Raw genomic sequence first — 17,812 nt, 5'->3', positions numbered from 1 at the left:
TGATGACTGACCGACATAAATCTTCACTTAAAGTGGTTGTTTGCCACGCGTCGTTAAATATAGGTTCTTAATCATTCATACTATGTCGGTACACTATGTCGGTACAAAACAGGTATAAAAAGATCTTCACCAACTGCCACGTGTCCAATAATCTAACAAGCGTACACAAAATATAGTGTATCTAAATCTATATAATGGATAAAATGGATCATGCTCTTTAACATCAACAACATATCCTAAAGAAAAAGAAAATCACGATATAAAAATCAGAGTTAGTTCATAGTTGAAGAAGGTAAAAATTCTAAAAATGGAGAAGACCAAAGAAACAGCCGCTAACATTGGTGCTTCAGCCAAATCTGGTTTGGAGAAGACCAAAGCTAACGTCCAAGAGAAGACTGAGAAGTTGACGGCACATAATCCCATGGAAAAGAAGTTGGCAACACAGAAGAAAAATGAAAGGGTTGCCCAGGCTGAGCTAGATAAGCAGGCGGCGCGTAATCACAACGCTGCGGCAACGGCGGGGAACACCTTGGGGCAGGGTCGACACCACACCACTGGAACTGGCGGAAATCCAAATGCCACTGGGCATGGAACTGGCGCTACTCATCACCATTGAGTAATAATGTGTCATCGTGATAAATAAAAGAAGGTTGTTAAGTTGTATGTTTGTTTTCTTTGACTCATCGTTGATTCATTTCTTTTTCTTTTTTCCTTTCCTAATTGATCTTGTGAAAGTTCAATGAACTTTCTGTCTTTCAGTTGTATTTCACTTTGAATAAATAAATATAAAATTGGACAACAATTTTCTGTTAAATAATATTAAAATAATATAATTAAAACCCACACCAATATAATTTATTATATTGTCAGTTTTGTGATAAATATAATTAATATTTAATATGACTATAGAACAGAAAAGGATTTAGGTTTTTCATTGCATTATTATATTTTTTAGATAAATTTGAACTTAACATTAAAAATAATTTTAAATATTTGATTTTTAATAATACAAATGAAATAATATATTAATTTAATAATTAATATATTAAATTATAAATTTATTTGACTTTATTGTAATGTTGAAAATGTAATAATTCGGTTCAACTTATTCGGTTCAATTTGTTAAAGTTATCTCAGTTCAGCTATAAATTCATAAATAATTAGATAAAGTTATCTCAGCTATAAATATAAATTATTTAAAGTTATCTCAGTCGATAAAGTTATCTCAGCTATAAATATAAATTATTTAAAGTTATCTCAGTTCAGCAAATAATTCGATTCAAACTCGTTAAAGTTATCTCAGTTCAGCTATAAATTATTCATAAATAATTCGATTCGATTCAATTCGTTGAATAATTCGTTAAAGTTATCTCACCTCGTATATTTTACAAACTTAAAGTGTATATTTTTAGAAGGTACTTTTTAAATTAAAAAAAATTAGAAGATATATTTGATTTTTTATTTAAAGGTATGTTGAAGATATTTTTTAAACAAGAAAATATATGATTTTTAAACTATTAATTTAGAAGGTACTTTTTAAATAAAAAAAAGTTAGAAGATATATTTGATTTTTTATTTAAAGATATTTTTTAAACAAGAAAATATATAATTTTTAAACTATTAATTTAGAAGGTACATTTTAAATTTAAAAAAATTAGAAGATATATTGATTTTTTATTTAAAGATATTTTAAAAATATATGATTTTTAAACTATTACCTTAAAAAACATAATTGATATGACATTGTTTTTATTCACTTGAGAATATAAATGATATCATCAAGAAAATATATTGTTAAAGTTTGGAGTAAAATTTTAAACTTACTTCTAAAGATAGTATAATTCATCTCATATTAGAGTTGAATTACTTATATTTTAAATTCAGCTTATTTAATTAACGAACTTAGTTTTTTGTTCATATTTAGTTCATTTGGTTCATGAATCTAGTTTAACAATTTAATTATTGAATCGAGTTTAAAATTATTTTTGAGTTGGTTCGATTCATTGACAACTCTAATATTATGTCTTTTTATGATTTTGGATTTTAGTCCTCATATATATCATTTTGTCATCAAATGGTCCACAATTCTAACTAACAGATAAAATTCAGTCAATCAACCCTTCAATTATGAAGAAAAATAAATTTTAAATTCTACTCTAAAATAAAGACATGTGCTCATTCTTGCATTTCTTTTCCAATTTGTTTCGTAACAAAATAGAATTACTCTAAAGAAAAATATTATGAAAGTATGATGATTTTTAAAACACATGTTTGACTATTTTACAAGATCAATTTAAAGGAGGGAAAATTCTGTTGTTTTATATCGTATTTTCCCTTCACCTACTGTAGTAAAATGTTATGCCCCCCACACTCATCCCTCTTGTTAAATGTAACAACCGTGGGGAAAAATCCACGCGCCAAAATACAAAAATGATTTTGCTAGGAATCAAATCTATGACCCAACCATTTTTCATCTCGGTTGGCATACCCATAAGTAGGGAAAATTAACGTGATATCCAATTTTTACCACAAAATTAGCTTGAGAGGGAAAGTGGTGCGCTTTCTATGACATCTTTCGTTACCACATACAACCAACCTTGGTGAAACCCCTTTCTCCAACAACCGAGGTGATATATGTTTTTTGTAATAGTAAAGAAAATATTGACTCCCTTAAGTTGATCGAATAAGTCATTAATCTGAGAAAGGGAATACTTGTTCTTAATATTGACCTTGTTGAATTGGCGGTAGTCTATGCATAGCTTCATCCCACAGTCTTTCTTCTTCCCTAACAACATCGGTGCACCTAGAAGACACATTGGGTCTATAAAATGCTTCTCAAACAACTCTTATAATTGGATCTTTAGTTCCTTCAATTCTATCAGAGACATCTGTTATGATATAACAAACATTGGCCTAGCCCTTGGGATTAAGTCTATAATGAACTCCGCCTCTCTCTTGAGGAAATGGTGTGATATCCTCTAGGAAAACGACTTTCAATTCTCAAACCACAAAAGAGAGTTTATACTTTTCCTTGCGTCAAAGTCTGTCTCTGGCATTAGAATAAAAACATTTTTTGACAAAGAGACGGTGAATATCATATAAATTTGGCTTAATTGCAATTTTGGTCCCTTTATTATCATTTTTTTTGAGTTTTTGTCCCCCTATTTTAAAATCCGGAATTTTAGTCCCTATATTTTAGTTTTTTGAGGATTTTGGTCCCCCTGCAAATTCGAAGACAATTTTAAATGAAATGACGCTCATATTGATGATGTCTCAGTGCTAGTTCGAAAGTGAAATGTTAAGAAAAATTAATTTTATTTAAGATTTATGTTGAACATGTCCTTAATGTGAGTTCCATTTCATAAAAAATTGCCTTCGGATTTGCAAGGGGACCAAAATCCTCAAAAAACTAAAATATAAGGACTAAAATTCAGGATTTTAAAATAGGGGGACCTAAACTCAAAAAAAATGATAATAGGAGGACCTAAATTTTTAGTCCGCATAAATCATCCATCCCGCTTTGTAAAATATATCATATTATTTAAAGTGATTCTAACATACTAATTATATATAGTCTACTTTTAAGATTTTATTAAATTCACCATTATATTTTAATTTTAATAAAATTACTCAAATAATAATACTAATAATAATTTTTTGATGAATAAAATACTGTTGAAGAGTTCGGAAAAATCAGAAACACTAACAGGCGTCTAATGTTCTAGAACCGCAAGATAGGAAGATGTCACATTTTCACTCAAAACCTTAAATTTAAAGTATTAGAAAAATAAATCAGTTCTCTTATAAATCCAACCTTCCATTATTCATAAACGATGTAGGACTTACTCACTCACATATACACTCAACATTCTCTCACACAAGTGTGAGTTCCACATTTTATAACAGGATCCAACACTCCCACCAAATCAGAACACATACGGACACACAATGCTATATGACCATAAGAGAGAGAGAGAGAGAGAGAGAGAGAGAGAGAGAGAGAGAGAGAGAGAGAGAGAGAGAGAGAGAGAGAGAGAGAGAGAGAGAGAGAGAGAGAGAGAGAGAGAGAGAGAGAGAGAGAGAGAGAGGCGTCACATCTCCACCCAAAATTTTAAGGCATTAAGTAAATGAATCATCTCTCTTATAAATCCAACATTTAACCCATTCATAGGCGATGTGAGACTTAACCACACATGTACCCAATATTCTCTCTCACATAGTCCTCACATCTTATAACTATATTCAATTCCGAATCCAGTATCCGCTCCCTAACCAAAGTCGAGCTATATTTTGATACCATTTATTGGAGAATCTAGGGAAGTCGGAAACACCAACAGGATACACCAACAGACACCCAATACTCTAGAAATACAAGAGAAAAAAAACAACACATCTCTACCTAAAATCTTATGGCACTAAATTAATGAATCATATTTCATTTAAATTCAATATTCTTCTCATTCATAAATGACTCGAAAGATATTCTTAATAGAGAGTTGGAATTTTAATTCAAAGAAAGACCGAATCCTAAAAAAGAAGGATTATGAAAACGATTTTTATTTTGATTCAGAACATTTATTGAGAAATTTTTTCACGGTTGAAAACCATCTTTACTAAATTTTGAATTGGATAATAAAAATTCGCCTTATTTCAATCAACACCAACCATAACATAACAACATTTACTTGGTACAAGTAAACCGAACCGCGGCATTTTTTTTTTTTGATGATGATGACTGACCGACCGACACAAATTTTTACCCAGAGTAGTGGTTTGCCACACGTCCTTACTACTATAATTCTTAGTCGTCCACACAGTCGTTTTGCCAACATGTGTAAAAAGGCCTTCACCAACTCACCACGTGTTCTATAATCTAACACGTGTACACAAAACAAAGTGATACCTAAATCTATATAATGGATAGAATGCACCATGCTCTTCAACATCAACATATCCTAAAGAAAAAGAAAATCACGTTATAAAAATCAGAGTTCATAGTTGAAGAAGGTAAATTCTAAAAATGGAGAAGACCAAAGAAACAGCAGCTAACATTGGTGCTTCAGCCAAATCTGGTATGGAGAAGACCAAAGCTAACGTCCAAGAGAAGACTGAGAAGCTGACGACACGTGATCCCTTGGAAAAGGAGTTGGCAACACAGAAGAAAGAAGGAAGGGTTGCCCAGGCTGAGCTGGATAAGCAGGCGGCGCGTGAACAGAACGCTGCGGCAACCACCGGGAACGTCACTGGAACTGGTGGTACTTACCGTTAAGTAGTATTGTATATCGCAATAAATAAAAGAAGGTTGTTAAGTGAGTTGTATGTTTTCTTTTGAGTCGTTGTCTTTAGCTCATTTCTTTTTCTTTTTCTTAATGATGTTGTCAAAGTCCCTACTTGTAGAATGGACGGAGAAATTGAAATAAATAATTAAATCAAAAACTCTTTTCGAAAGGGTTTTCGGGATTAATTGTTTAAAATTCAAATATTTTATTTTTTAATATAAATAAAAAGGTAAAATATTAATTAAATAATTAATATTTCAAATTAATAAAATTTAATATTTAAAAACAATTATTTTAAATATTAACATATAAATAAAAATAATATAACTAAATAATTAGTTTTTAACAATTAAAATTTTATATTTTTCTTGATGTGAATTAACTCACTTAATAAAGCATACTTTAATATTTAAGAAAAATTGGATTGTAACCGAAGCTGCCCTAAGCTTGCAGTTTTTTTTTATAAGCAAGAGCGAGTACTAGGGGTACTCGAACCCGCTTATAAAAAAAGAGAAATTAAGCTCGAAAATAAAATTTACCCGCTTACAAAAGAAGAGAAATTAAGCTCGAAAATAAAATTTTCTACCAATTGAAATTTATCTTAGGTTTTCCATCGGATTTTTACACAAAAAATCATAAAAGTTACATTTGAATAAAGAAAATATTACTTGAAGAATTCACAATTCATAGAGGCTGTTATTAGATGTTAATCCAGCTTAAACACTCAAGAATTAATCAAGAGAGGTCATTGAGGTTATCTAGTCAAGTATATCAATGGTTAAAGGGGAATAGAAAGGAGTTACTTAAAAGGTAAATCTCTATCGATGTCAATGGGGAAAGGGGATAGAAATGAGTTACTTAAAGGTAAATCTCTATCGATGTCAATGGGGAAAGGGGATAGAAAGGAGTTTAAAAGTAAGTCTCTATCGAAGACCGCTGAGGTCGGAACAAGTGGAGAAAACAAGGAAGCAAGCAAAGACAAACGCCGTTACATCACCGCCATAATTGGAGGAGTACTCCAGGAAAACCTCCTCTCCAAAGGCATCATGAAGAGGAAGATCACAGACAGAAATGATGGTCGTCCACCACAAGGAAAGAAGAAGTACTTTGGTAAAAATTCATCAACTGTTCTATGTTAGGATTCCGAGACTCATAGAAAGATCGAAGGTATTTCCAACGAGATCTTTTCCCTCTTGTAATCATTGCTACGGTTGGGAAATTCGACTCATCTCGATCCTCATTAACGACGTTGGTTCCTATGACATGACCAAAGTGGGTTGTTACCATTCGAAAGCTCTAATCGCCAACCGTTGAACGGAACCAATACCCTTATCTAGTGATATGTGGAACTGATGGTTTTCGTAAGTGATAGGAAGGACATTTGGGTGGTAAATTCTCAATTTTTTGTTGTTCCTTGAAAGAGTGCTTACAACTGCATCTTGGAACGATCCTCTACTGGTTTAACCAGTGCCACGACTAGAACACCGACGATTGTATCCAACTGAAAGATGCCACTGAGAGACTAATCAAGGGGGGTCATTTAGTTGAGTATGTCAAGGGGGAAATTGGGATAGAGATGATTCACTTAAAGGTAAGTCTCCATTGAAGACCATTGAGATCAAAACAAGTTGAGAGAACAAGGAAGCAAGCAAATGCAAACTTCACTAATCACCGCCATAATCGGAGGGGAACCCTAGGAAAACCTCCCGTCAAAAGGAATCACAAAGAGGAAGATCGTAGAAATAATGACCGTCTACCACAAGGAAGGAAGCACTTTGGTAAAAAGTTCACGACCAGTGTTGGGATTCCAGGACTTGGAAAATATCAGAAGTATTCCCAGCAAGATCTTTTCCCTCATAATCATTGATATTGGTGGAAAATTCGACTTGTCTCAGATCCTCATTGACGATGCTGGTTCCTTTGACATCTTGTACTTGGAGTTGTTCGAGAAGATGGAACTGGACCGAAGCAGGTTGTTGTCGTTCAACGGCTTTTATCGCCATCCGTTGAACAAAACCAATACTCGTATATCTAGGGATATGTGGAACTGGTTTTTTTAGGTTAATGGAAGGAAATTTGGGCAGTAAATTCTCAATTTTTTTTGTTCCTTGAAAGAGTACTTACAACTGCATCTTGGGACGATCATCTGCAGCTTCCATCAGAGCCACGACTACAACACCGACGATTGTATCCAACTTAAAGATGCCGCTGAGGGAATAATTAAGAGGAGTCATCTAGTTGAGTATGTCAAAGGGGGGGCCATAATAGAGAGGATTCACTTAAAGGTAAGTCTTCATCGAAGACCGTTGAAGCTGAAATAAGTGAAGAAAGCAAGGAAGCAAGCAAAGGAAAATGTAATACATCACCACCATAATTGGAGGAGCACCCTAGAAAAACCTCCCTTCCAAAGGCATCACAAAGAGGAAGATTGCAGACATGATGGTCGTCCACCACAAAGAAGGAAGTACTTTGATAAAATGTCCACGTCTGACCTATGTTGGGATTCCGGGACTTGGAGAAGAACATAGGTATTTCCAACAAGATCTTTTCCCTTGTAACTATTGCTACGGTTAGGAAATTCAACTTGTCTCAGATCCTCATTGGCGAAGTTGGTTCATATGACATCATATACTTGGAGTTATTCGAGAAGATGGGGCTGGACTGAAGCGGGTTGTCATTCGAAGGTTGTGATTTAATTTCCAACTGTTGAACGAAATCAATACAAGTATCTAGAGATATATGGAACTGATGGTTTCCGTAGGTGACGGGAAGGACATCCGGGCAGTAAATTCTCAATTTTTTGTTGTTCCTTGAAAGGGTTCTTACAACTGCATCTTGGGATGATCTTTTACAACTGCAATGGACGTTATTGTGCCATCGGTGCACCTCAAGCTTAAATATCACAACCTACAGAGAAAATCTGCAACCATCAATGCTGATATAGAGGAAGCAAATAAAATATACCAAGCTCTCTAGAAAAATTAGGGAGAAGGCATAGCCATGTACATCAAAGTCGTTTCTCTCTCCAGGAAACTTAATAGGAAGGGTATCCATCCTCTACAAAGTGGCTAAATTGGCCAAAGAGAATGAAAGAATAAGCGGTGATCGACTCGCCTTGTTATGTTTCCTATTCTTTAATCATATCAAATGTTATGCATGTATCATTTACCTCCTAATGTACACATATATCTGGAAATAATAATTAAATTGATGCTTAGTGAAACATTCTCTTCTTTATGGTTGTGCATAACAACAAGAAATGTGGCGTACGACTAAGGATATTGATGTGGGTGCGCTGATAAAGATAGGGGTGTTTCCAGAGACACTTTGAACTTTCTACTAAATTAATCAATTTCCCACCTAAAGTCAAGGGTGCTTCTATAGATGTTTTGGACGTTCTATTAAAGCAATCAATTCCCCACTTAAAGTGAAGGGTATTGTCGTAGACGCTTTGCACGTTCGACTAAAGCAATTAATTTCCCACTTAAAGTGAGGGGTGTTTTCAGAGAAGCTTTGCACGTCTGACTAAATAAATTATTCCCCACCTAAAGTCAGAGGTGTTGTCGGAGACCTTTTTTATGTTCATCCATATCAATCATTTCCCAATATGCAATCATGACCCACCTCATCTAGCAGCTAGCAACTTCAGATGTCGTGGATGATTTCCCACACATTTACCTCTGATCGGGTGTTTATCTGATAGGGGAGGGGAACTGACCTTTGTCGAAAACAACCCCAGTGACTTTCAATTAACTTTAAGGGAATGCCTCATAAGTTCACAAATATTCGGAGCTATGCACTCCAGGTCCTATAAAACACCTCAAATAGGTAAAAAAGACATTTTATTTTATAACGAATTATTTTTACATACCCTTTCATTACAAGGTACTATAAAATCAATACATAAAAAAGGAAAACAAAAGGCCTTCACAGGTTTACTTTAGTAGAGAAATGGTTCTCTCATCTTTGACTGCTTGATCCGGTCGGATTTGCTCTCTAGAAAGTTTCGAAGGGAGGTGGAAGTACTCTACTTGCTACAAAGAATTTTTAAATGACTTTGAAATTGCCTCAAGGGTAACACTCGTACAAGGAGACAACTGATGGGTCAGCAAAATGTTTTAAAGATGCAAGGACTCTAATTCTTATTGATAAGATGAGCCACCTAGTCGGAGAGAGGACAATCAAGATTCAGGGGAAGAAAAGTATTCTACATCCCACCGAGAGAGATAAAAGATTTCTCTATTTCATGCAGGTATCAGTCCTATTGAAGAATAGTTTGAAAATGTTTTATCAGAGTTTCAAAAATGAAAACTTTTTTGCGTAGCGGAAATGATTTTGGAAAATGAACAAACTACCAAAGTATTGAATAATTGATCAATTACACAAATAGTATTATCTTATAATCACTAATACGAATAAGATTCTACAATCACAGTTTTCAATTTAGTTCTACAATAAGACAAACTCGAATTACCAATTCTAAAAAAACCTATACATTTATAATAGATTTCTACCAATGTAAATCCTATCAGCATACAATTTCTAGAAAGCAATTAAAATAACCTAATCATGAAACCTTCTACAAAAATTAAAATGAAAGAGAGCGAAAGTACAACGAGATTTATACTACTTCGCTGCTATCGTCCTCACTTCGCATCTCATCTAGTCTCCAATGATTGTCGATTAAAATTTCTCTGGTCTTCCAATAATATTTGTAACAAAATTACAAGAGTTCATACAATCACAATATCCAAAATTTACGCTAAAAATGAATTTCTTATTTCTGGATCTTTGACTTGTACACACTCTATGAACAGAACTTCATGCAAAATTTATACTTGAATTCGCTTCTTGAATGTTCCAGCCCAACAACCTTCTCCTAAGTCTCCTTCTACGGTAATTTCCACTCAATACCACCAGTATCTTAAGTGTTGGCATGACCTAAGATTAAGAAGAACTACTATGATATCTGTAGGATTTCACACAACTCTATCAAGGTCAACCTAGAGACAAGAATGTCATTCATTTTTGTTGGAATTGTCATAATAAGTCATAACAACACACACAATTACAAACTTTGAAATCTTACACAAATTTTCAAAGAAAACTTAAATTCAAAAATAGATCTCTTGAACAATCAAGAACATTGCAATACCAGAGACTGCACAAAAATTGTCGAACGACTCATTGAAAAATTCAAGGACATCGCCGGTTCTCAACCTCTTGACCTTTCTTCCAGTTTGATTTTTGACCAGAGTCTTCCAAATTTTGAAATTCTCAAAAGTTTCATCCTTAGTCTTTTGTATGAATATTCATAACTTTCTGGAATAATCATCAACTATGGATAGAAAATACCTAGCTCTTGAATGTGATGGACACCTTGCAGGCCCCCAAAGATCAACATGGATGTAATCAAGGGATCCATGTATTCTTTGTTTTCCTTTATTGAACTTCACTCTACAAGATTTTCCTAGTACACAGGGTTCACAAAATTCCAGCTTTTCGACTTTATCTCCACCAAGTAGATTTTGTTTCCTCAATTTGACTAGACCTCTTTCGCTGACATGGGCCAATCTCATGTACCAAATTTTTATCTTCGACAAAGGTTTCGTGGATGCAATATCTACAGAGCCACTTGCAACTTCAGCCTCAAGGGTATACAAGCCTTGTTTCTTCACGCCTCTCAAGATTTTCTTCGACCTCTTCATGACTCTTAGGATAATTTTCTCTCCTTGGAAAACATATCCTTTCTTGTCGAATTCACCAAGAGAAATCAAATTTCTCTTCAAATCATGAACATACCTGACTTCAGTCAACAACCTTATTGACTCTTGATGGAGTTTGAATCTCACATATCCAACACCTGCAATCTTGCATGCTTTTTTATTTCCCAACAATACAGATTCACCATCTTGATCACATAGTTCCTCGAACAAGTCTTTGTTTGGAGTCATGTGTTAAGTGCAACCTGAATCCATAATCCACTCTTTACTTGAGTCGCTGCTTAAACTTTATCACCAAGGCTGAATAAGATGGCGTTGTGAGCATTCTCTACCATTGTCGTTTTCTTCTTCTCCGTTAACGCAACGCCTATGGTTGCGTCTCCCTTCAACTCTTCTAACCAACCCTGCTGAACCAGTAGGGCTTTCATCTTCAAGTGCCATTGACCGAAATCATTCACTTCGGAGAACTTTTCAATCTTATTCTTTATTGATGGCATTCTCCTCCATGTTCACCCCACCAATTTATTATGAAATCAATGCCAAGAACAAAGTATAATAGGTTTATTTTCTTGACAAGAAACCCACAAGGGTAAGAAATAGGGAAGCAAGAAGAACCCAAGGAAATTGGTTATAAACTGTTATTCTTTACTTTATCTTTGAAACAAGATTCCAAGTGTTACAAAATAACAAATAACCTCTCTCACTCTAATTAAGATTTGCAGTGTGCAACAATGAGAGACTAGTATGCTATTTATAAGAAAACTAACACACTAAACTAATGAGCTTTTACACACAGACCAATTACACAAGCTAACTTAGGGAATAAACTAACTTAAACAATTAGGCATAACAAACATACTCAATTTAACATGCTAACAAACCTAGCAATATCGACTAATGCATGTTAGAACTATTTCGACTACAACACACATTATGTCGACAATAACATGCAAACAACCTTTGACCTCATGCTTAATCTCTGTCAGACCAGAAGATATCCTTCGACCATATTAGAGTTTGATCCAATATCTCACACTATTAATTTGCAATTCTAGTATTATTCAGTTATATTTGTTTTTAATACTTTTGTATATTTAGGAATATATGAATTGATCTAGGTTTTAAATTATTACTCATCCTAACTTTTGAAACTTGACTTAATTTAATTGTTCAAAATTAATAATTACTTTAGGAATAAAAAATTGTGATATAGAAATTAATGCGTGTTAACACATGTTTTTATTTAGAATTCACCTAAAGAATTAGGATTTGTTATTAAAAGAGAGGGATATACACCAAGAAATTGGGTATACCTATTTTGCTAATTTATCATAATACTAAAAGAATACTTTAAGAGAATAAACATAATTATCAAACAGTGACAAAGAAAGGATTCGAGAAAGGCCTAATTATTTTTAATCTCGATTAACTTTCATCTTTTTATTTTATTTTTATGTTGAAAACTAAATTTGTATGAACCCCCCCCCCCCCCCCCGGGCAAGTATTGTCATTCTGCAATCAAACAATCTGTGCGGAGACAAATTTATTATAAATATCATTACTTGATGGAGATTTAGTACAATTGTTAAATTATTCATTAGTGGAGAATATGGAATTTGAATGGTCTAGAAGGGCGGTTGAATAGGTCATTTCCCTAAAAAAATATTCTTCAAAACACTTTCTTGGAAAATCATAGTTTTACAAAGTGATGCTTAAATAACAAATGGAAGGAAAGATAACAAAGGTTTATAAAAGATATATTTCAATGTCTATCATAGTTGAATGAGATAATAAAAAATAATCACAACATAGATAGATGAAGCTACTTAGACAAGAAAAACAATAATTTAATATGATTCATTTTTCATAGAAGGCTCAAATTGGATTTTGATTAATTGACGGTTCAATCTAAAATGAAAAGTTTGTACATTTATAATCGTAAGACATAATATCCAAAGGATTAGATCTATCACAAAGAAGTAGAATATACACAAGATTTATAATGGTTCGATGTGCTCATCCTTAGTTTTGCGCCTAATCCACTCTTCAATGGTAAAACATCCAAAATTATTGAATTTTGTACGATAAATCAAATTAATGCAGGTTTTTTGATGCAACATATAATCAACAGAACGATGAACACTTTTAGCCAATGCACACTTAAATCATCACACTTCTAAATCTTGGTTTCCTTTCTGTTAAGGTAGAACGTTGAAACTGCTAAATTCACAAGATCACGTTGATCTTACACCAAGAGCTTCCTAGACACAATTTCTTGCTCCAAATATTTGTTATGTAGCGACCTTTACTCAGTACTATCAAGTATCTCTTGTATGAGCTATTGTTCTGATGAAGACTCTTGACACTCCTGAATTTGTTTGGGAGATGCCTTCAAGGAAGGTGGTCAGCTTGAGAAAAAAGAATGACTTGAATCAAAATAAAAAAGTGTGCACAATATCAATTTGATTTGAATTATAATTTGGCACCGATGATTTGAGTCAGGCAAAAGAGTGATTTGATTCATGGTTGATTTTTCAAAAAGTGTATAATCATGATTCGAGTAAAAAATGTGATTCGAGTCAATGAGTGTTGTGATTTGTGTCACACATATCATTGATTTGAATCTACTCGCTAGTGACAAAATTCGTATTTCAACTTGATGTTTGATTCAAATCAATCTTAAACAAAAGCTTTGTTTTAAGTTTTCTAACTTGTGATTCAACTTAATCAAGCTAAAAATACATTGGCAGAGATTAAAATCTTATTTATGATTCAACTTAATCAAGCTAAAAATACATTGGCAGAGATTAAAATCTTATTTATTGAATGTGATAGTAACTCAAGGTAAATTTCTAATTGAATAAAGGAATTATACGCAAATTGAAATTACAATAAATCAAGTTACAAATATCAAAAATTATACACAATTCAAATTAAAAATGATACCAAATGAGCAATTTAAATATGTTATGGGTTTAAGGTTACATCTCCACCCATTTGAGTTTGAGGAGAGATATTGCAATATGTTATGATTTTCTAATTATTGTAATTGATATTAATTATTGTAATTGATATGTAATTATGTTAGAGACAATTAACCTTTAAGGATCAATTAGTCTCTATGTTAATTATTGTATTTGTATTTTTGTCTCCGACCATATAATATAAATATGAACACATACTTATGAATATACAGATATTTTTCAGACCTTCTTGAGTTTCTATGAAAGAGTTTCTATGAAATCCACTATCGCCATGCCTTTTCATTATTTATGTAAGTATCTCGATGTTGATTAAGGATGACAAAAACAGAGGATGCATCCACGGAATCAAGATTTGTTGGAATGTTAATATTATTTGTCACTTTTTTTTTGTTGCGTATGATTGTTTTCTTTTGTTTTTAGGAAAACATTTTTGTAGTTTTTTGATAAATATCCGGATCTGGATCCTCTCCAGTTAGTTATCTCCTGCTCTCTCTCCTGCCCCTATCACAACCATTCATCAACATTTTATCTCTCTTTTCAAAACTGCAATTTTTTGTTTGTTTCTTTTGGGTGAATATTCAACCATTGAATTAGCACAGCAGAAAAGGCTGGACAAAAAGAGCAGCAGGGATCCATTTCCTAAGAGCATACACATCGGTGGTAGCATTGTGTGTTTAAGCCACCATGTGTCAGAAAATATTATTATTTAAAATAAATTGGACCAAATTTCTAAACCACCGTTGCCAAAGAAAACTACCGTAGCTTAAAATAATTGTGAGACAAGTGGGACCCAATTTAAAATTTTAAGTGAGTGGTATGGATGTTTGGAAAATTTAGTGAAGTGGTAAAAGTATAAAAAAATATAATAAATTAAGTAGGATCCACTTATACCACTAACTTGGGTAGCAGGGATGTGGATGCTCTAAATATCCTAACCTTGTATAAAGTTGCTAGAGATCAGACAATTAATCTGCAAAAATAAAAAATTTACGTAAGAATGGTATTCAATTAAGAACTTCATCGTAGACATTTTGGGAGTCCAATATCCGTGGAGTATTAGTGAGTAGGGGTAGAAAAAAATTTCAAAACTTAAGTCTAGACCCATGGCTATGATTGGCCGGCCTATTAGTTTCCATAAAAATCTATTTTAAAATAAACTAACAAATTAAAAGATTAATTAAACTAAATATTTATTTGCATTGACTTATTCAAATTTATCTATTAATATATATTTTGTGATACTATGTGTTTGAGAGAACTTATGAAAACAACTTATGACATTGTTCATAAGGTTTTTTCAGCTTATTTTTATAAGTTCTTCCAGACAACTAAACTTTATTTGTATTTTAATTTAAAATACAAACACCATATAATAATAATAATAAATCGACCTATGCTTAGAAGATTCTTTTTTCAACCTACAGTCTAACCTTTTTAATTAAATAAATTTATAAAAAAAATTAGTCTCTTTTATTTAAAAAAAATAGTTTGACATAGGTCCGTAAAGACTAGGCATCTCTAATAGTAAGTTATGAAGAATCATAAATAAAAGCATTTATAATAAACACTCATTCAAGAATTGTCGTAATTTTACTGATCGTTAGTTGGTTCAATGGTGATTGGCGCTGATTCTCCTAAGTAGTGATGAAGATATGTCCGGATTAACCTGCACTAATTTTTTTCCAATGTATTTTAATGATCTATGTCCGGAGTTTAGTGCTTAACAGATGAATATCTTAGATTTAAATTTAAAGGATTTTTTATCGGACTATCACATGCATTAATCTTAATAGGAGAAAGTTTAGCTACACATTGTCATAGTCAGGCCCGACCCAAAGCAAGTGCAGCCAGAGCTGTTGCACAGGGCCACATTTATTAAAGGGCCTCATTTTTGTTAAATTTGTAGATGTTTTGATTGGCTGCATTTTGTGGTAAAACATTCATGTGTATTTTGTTGTCTTGACTAAGGTCATGATATGTGGTGTATAGTGTTAAAGGTTATGCAAGTTCTGGTTGTGTAAGCTAATACATGCTGTGTTAGTTGGATGTCATGCCCGACGTCATGACATCAGTATTTGACAGCAGTAGCTGCTACATTTTCTATTCTATTTCTATTATGTTTCCTTATTTATCTCAGTCTTTATTTTGGGAAACTAAAGATTGTGCTGATTGTACATCAGTAATAGAACAAATCATGGGCTGTCTTTTTGGCACCCTGATATGTGAGAAGCAGAGAATTGAAGTGAAGAATACTGTTTGCTGTGATTTATGCAGAACAGGTACAACATCAAGATGTTCTATGGAATGTCACAACATGGTCTGTGACATCAGTATTTGACAGCAGTTACTGTTATATTTAGCTGTCACGCGCCTGCTGAGCTAGAATATAAAGATTCAGTAAGTACTCAAAAGATGCAGAATATTCTTTGGAATATTATGCAATCCTATGTGGCATAGGTTTAGAGATCAAGAGAATCAAGATTAGAATATTGGAGAATTATGCAGTTTCCAATTATGAAGATAAATTAGGAAACTTATGATTGAAGACCTTGTTTTTAGCAGAAAGTTTTCTATGATTTGTAACAGTAAATAATGCTGTGATTGTAAGCCCAAGTCCAGTTGGGAATAGGTTATAAATAGGAAACTTTGTAACCTAGTTTATTGAGCTAGCCGAGTATTGACAAGATGTAGTTTTTAGGGTTAGCCGTGTAAGTGAACCACCCAGGTTGTGGGATGGTCACTGATTTGTGCCTCGAAGCCTGTAGGTAAGAGGTTTATTATATTCACTCAGAAGCTGTGAAGCAATGAGTGAAGATTGTGTTCTTGGAACTACTCCATTATGTATATTTAAATTGTTGGTGATTAAGCCGTCGATGCAGTGGCTAAGTTGTTGACTGCTAGACATCATTGCTATGATTGGGAGTGGAATGGAGATATTCCATATCTAGGGAGAACCTAGGTAGAGGGGTCATTGGGTAGTGATTAAGTGAGGAGTTGTAAACTGGGAGTTTAGCTCTGAATTGATACTGCTAATAGTGGACTTCATCCCTGGCTTGGTATGCCCCCAGAGTAGGTTGATTGAACCGAACTGGGTGAACAATTCTGTTGTGTTGTTTATGTTTCTGCATTGTTTATTTGTAAGTTCAGTTTGGATGTCATAACATCGTGCATGACATCAGTGGGTGATTTAATGACTGTGCTAACACAGAATCTCTGCTAAGCAGATTTGTTAATGTTAACTGAACTAATATGGGATCCCAACACTTCCAGACTTCTGAATGTTAGATGTAATAAATAATTGAGGGATCTGTATGTACTGCCTCAGCCAAGCTGATGACAGACCAGATGTCACAACATCGTATATGACATCTGGGGTCTGTCTTACCAGAATTTCAATTGGTATCAAAGCAGGCATCCTGTCTGTTTCTGGATGAGATCCATGGGAGATACTCTCTGGTTGTTGGAGGTAGTTGATTGTTTGAACATTCATGTTCATATTGAATGGTCCCTAGAAGTGGAGGATGGACCTATGTGTGGAAGACTGGACCAAACTGACCATAACAGGTGTATTCTCTTGGCAAGGGAAGATGGTGTTACTGATATCCAAATGATTCATGCGGGAGTGAAGAATTTGGGGTGTTTTATTCAGCATATAGCAGGGTACAGAGAAGAAGATTGTCAAAACCTTCATGCGGGAGTGAAGTTAATGATAAGGTATTCTTTGTGCTTATCTGTTTCTTTCTGGTCAGAATATTGGTTAGGTCTTGTTGTGTTGCTTGAAGAAGAAGAAAGCATATTGTTGGATTGTTCAGCTGTAATTCTTGGA

At 33.5% G+C, this 17,812-nt stretch overlaps 1 protein-coding gene across 1 annotated transcript; it reads left to right on the top strand.

The window, feature by feature from the left end:
- The first annotated feature begins 212 nt into the window (after positions 1-212).
- Positions 213-744, top strand: LOC131612691 (18 kDa seed maturation protein-like). The gene has a single exon (XM_058884454.1). The coding sequence runs from the start codon at positions 308-310 to the stop codon at positions 614-616; it is 309 nt and encodes a 102-aa protein (XP_058740437.1). The 5' UTR covers positions 213-307; the 3' UTR covers positions 617-744.
- The last annotated feature ends 17,068 nt before the right edge of the window (positions 745-17,812 follow it).

The sequence above is a fragment of the Vicia villosa genome, linkage group LG6, assembly GCF_029867415.1.
Source record: "Vicia villosa cultivar HV-30 ecotype Madison, WI linkage group LG6, Vvil1.0, whole genome shotgun sequence".
NCBI lineage: Eukaryota > Viridiplantae > Streptophyta > Magnoliopsida > Fabales > Fabaceae > Vicia > Vicia villosa.
The sequence above is the reverse complement of the archived record's forward strand: the minus strand, read 5'-3'. Positions and strand labels throughout refer to the sequence as shown.

Coding starts and splice junctions, on each gene's coding strand:
- LOC131612691 (XM_058884454.1), top strand. CDS start 308: ATGGAGAAGACCAAAGAAACAGCCGCTAACATTGGTGCTTCAGCCAAA.